The 2,451-nt window shown below is 46.8% G+C and overlaps 1 protein-coding gene across 1 annotated transcript; it reads left to right on the top strand.

Annotated features, from left to right (window-relative positions):
• Positions 1-6: 6 nt before the first annotated feature.
• On the top strand, positions 7-1,566 carry LOC107301963 (zinc finger protein 160-like; the record flags this gene model as incomplete). Its single annotated transcript, XM_015831106.1, has 1 exon — positions 7-1,566. A coding segment is annotated over one exon (1,560 nt), but the record flags the coding sequence as incomplete, so codon positions are not given.
• Between the last annotated feature and the right edge of the window lie 885 nt (positions 1,567-2,451).

Below are 2,451 nucleotides of genomic sequence, written 5' to 3'. Positions count from 1 at the left end.
AGACGGAGCAGTAATCTTACTTCCCATAAAACGATCCACACCGGGGAGAAGCCATATAAATGCATAGAGTGTGGAAAGGGCTTCAGAATGCATGGGGATCTTATAACCCATAAAAGGATCCACACAGGGGAGAGGCCTTACAAATGCATGGAATGTGGAAAGACCTTTACTTATAAAAGTCAACTTGCTTCCCATAAAGCGATCCATACAGGAGAGAGGCCTTACAAATGCATGGAATGTGGAAAGTGTTTTAATCATAGCAGTCAACTTGCTTCCCATAAAAGAATCCACACAGGAGAGAAACCATATAAATGCATGGAGTGTGGAAAGGGCTTCAGCCAACACAGTCTTCTTACATCCCATAAAAGAATCCACACAGGAGAGAAGCCATATAAATGCATGGAGTGTGGAAAAAGCTTCAGCCAACATGGTACTCTTACTACCCATAAAAGAATCCACACAAGGGAGAAGCCATTTAAATGCGTGGAGTGTGGAAAAGGCTTCAGTGGACTCGGTGTTCTTAAAGCTCATAAAAGAATCCACACAGGAGAGAAACCATATAAATGCATAGAGTGTGGAAAGGGCTTCAGAATACATGGGGATCTTATAACCCATAAAAGGATCCACACAGGAGAGAAGCCATATAAATGCGTGGAGTGTGGAAAGGGGTTCCGTATCAGTTCATCCTTTCTGAAACATAAGAAGATTCATACAGGGGATAAACCATATAAGTGCATGGAGTGTGGAAAGGGCTTCAGCCAACATGGTAATCTTACTTCCCATAAAAGAATCCACACGGAGAAGCCGTTTAAATGCATGGAGTGTGGAAAAGGCTTCAGTGGACTCGGTGTTCTTAAAACTCATAAAAGAATCCACACAGGAGAGAAACCATATAAATGCGTGGAGTGTGGAAAAGGCTTCAGTGGACTCAGTGTTCTTAAAGCTCATAAAAGAATCCACACAGGAGAGAAACCATATAAATGCATAGAGTGTGGAAAGGGCTTCAGCCAACACAGTCTTCTTACATCCCATAAAAGGATCCACACAGGGGAGAAGCCATATAAATGCGTGGAGTGTGGAAAGGAGTTCCATATCAGTTCATCCCTTCTGAAACATAAGAAGATTCATACAGGGGATAAACCATATAAATGCATGGAGTGTGGAAAAGGCTTCAGCCAACATGGTAATCTTACTTCCCATAAAAGAATCCACACAGGGGAGAAGCCGTTTAAATGCATCGAGTGTGGAAAAGGCTTCAGTGGACTCGGTGTTCTTAAAGCTCATAAAAGAATCCACACAGGAGAGAAACCATATAAATGCATGGAGTGTGGAAAAGGCTTCAGCCAACATGGTAATCTTACTTCCCATAAAAGAATCCACACAAGGGAGAATCCATTTAAATGCATGGAATGTGGAAAGGGCTTTAGTGATAATGCATCCCTTTTGAGACATAAAAGGATCCACACCAGAGAGAAACTATACAAAGGCATGGAGTGTGGAAAGGGCTTCCTCATAAACAGTAAACTTACTACTCATAAAAGGATCCACACGGGGGAAGCCATATAAATGCATGGATTGTGGAAAGGGCTTCAACAAACTCCGTGGTCTTACTTCCCATAGAAGGATCCACACGGTAGAAGCCATATAAATGCACAGAGTGTAGAAAGTCTTTTAGTCAGAGCCATCATCTTACTCGCCATAAAAGGATCCGCACAAGGGAGAAGCCAATATAAATGCATGGATTTTGGAGAGAGCTTTAGGAGGAGCAATGACCTAATTTCCCATACAGAGATACACTTGTGTGGGAACGTATGTAAATTCTAGAACAGACATGTCAAACACAAGGCCCGGGGGCCGGATGCGGCCCGCAAAGTGGTTTCATGTGGCCCACGAAGCCATCCTGGAAACAGTGAGGGAACACCCCCTTCTGCCTTGGTCCTGGCCCAGGCCAGCCAGGAGCCAATGTATAATTTTGTGGTGGCCATCTATGCTGAAACGCATTCAGTCTTACCTCCACAAGGCCTTCTGGAAACAGCGAGGAACCAGCACCTGCCGCCTCAGCCCTGCCCCCTGGGTGCATGCTGGGGAGGCGTCACCCTTTGTGAGGAATGAAGAAATGCACCATCGCCTGGAAGTGGCCAGCAAAAGGCCCTCGCCTAATTCACCTATCCGGCTTGATGGGCTCCAGAGGAAGGGTTTCGGCAGGCAGCGGGGCACTCTCCTCACAGCGCCAAGAGGCTGAGCCGGGCAGCGTGAATCCAAAAAGAAGCACGATGCCACCCAGGCCCCAGCCGGCCCGGTTTCGGCAGGCAGCAGGGCGCTTTCCTCACAGTGCTGAGAGGCTGAGCTGGGCGGTGCAAATCCAAAAAGAAGTGCGAGGCCGCCCAGCTCCCAGTCTGCCCAATTTCAGCAGGCAGCAAGGTGCAAAGCTGATGAGCTTTGCACCGCCCG

The sequence above is a fragment of the Protobothrops mucrosquamatus genome, unplaced genomic scaffold (assembly GCF_001527695.2).
Source record: "Protobothrops mucrosquamatus isolate PMUCROS unplaced genomic scaffold, P.Mucros_1.0 scaffold20890, whole genome shotgun sequence".
In the NCBI taxonomy this organism is placed as follows: domain Eukaryota; kingdom Metazoa; phylum Chordata; class Lepidosauria; order Squamata; family Viperidae; genus Protobothrops; species Protobothrops mucrosquamatus.
This window is presented reverse-complemented; position numbering and strand designations above follow the sequence as displayed.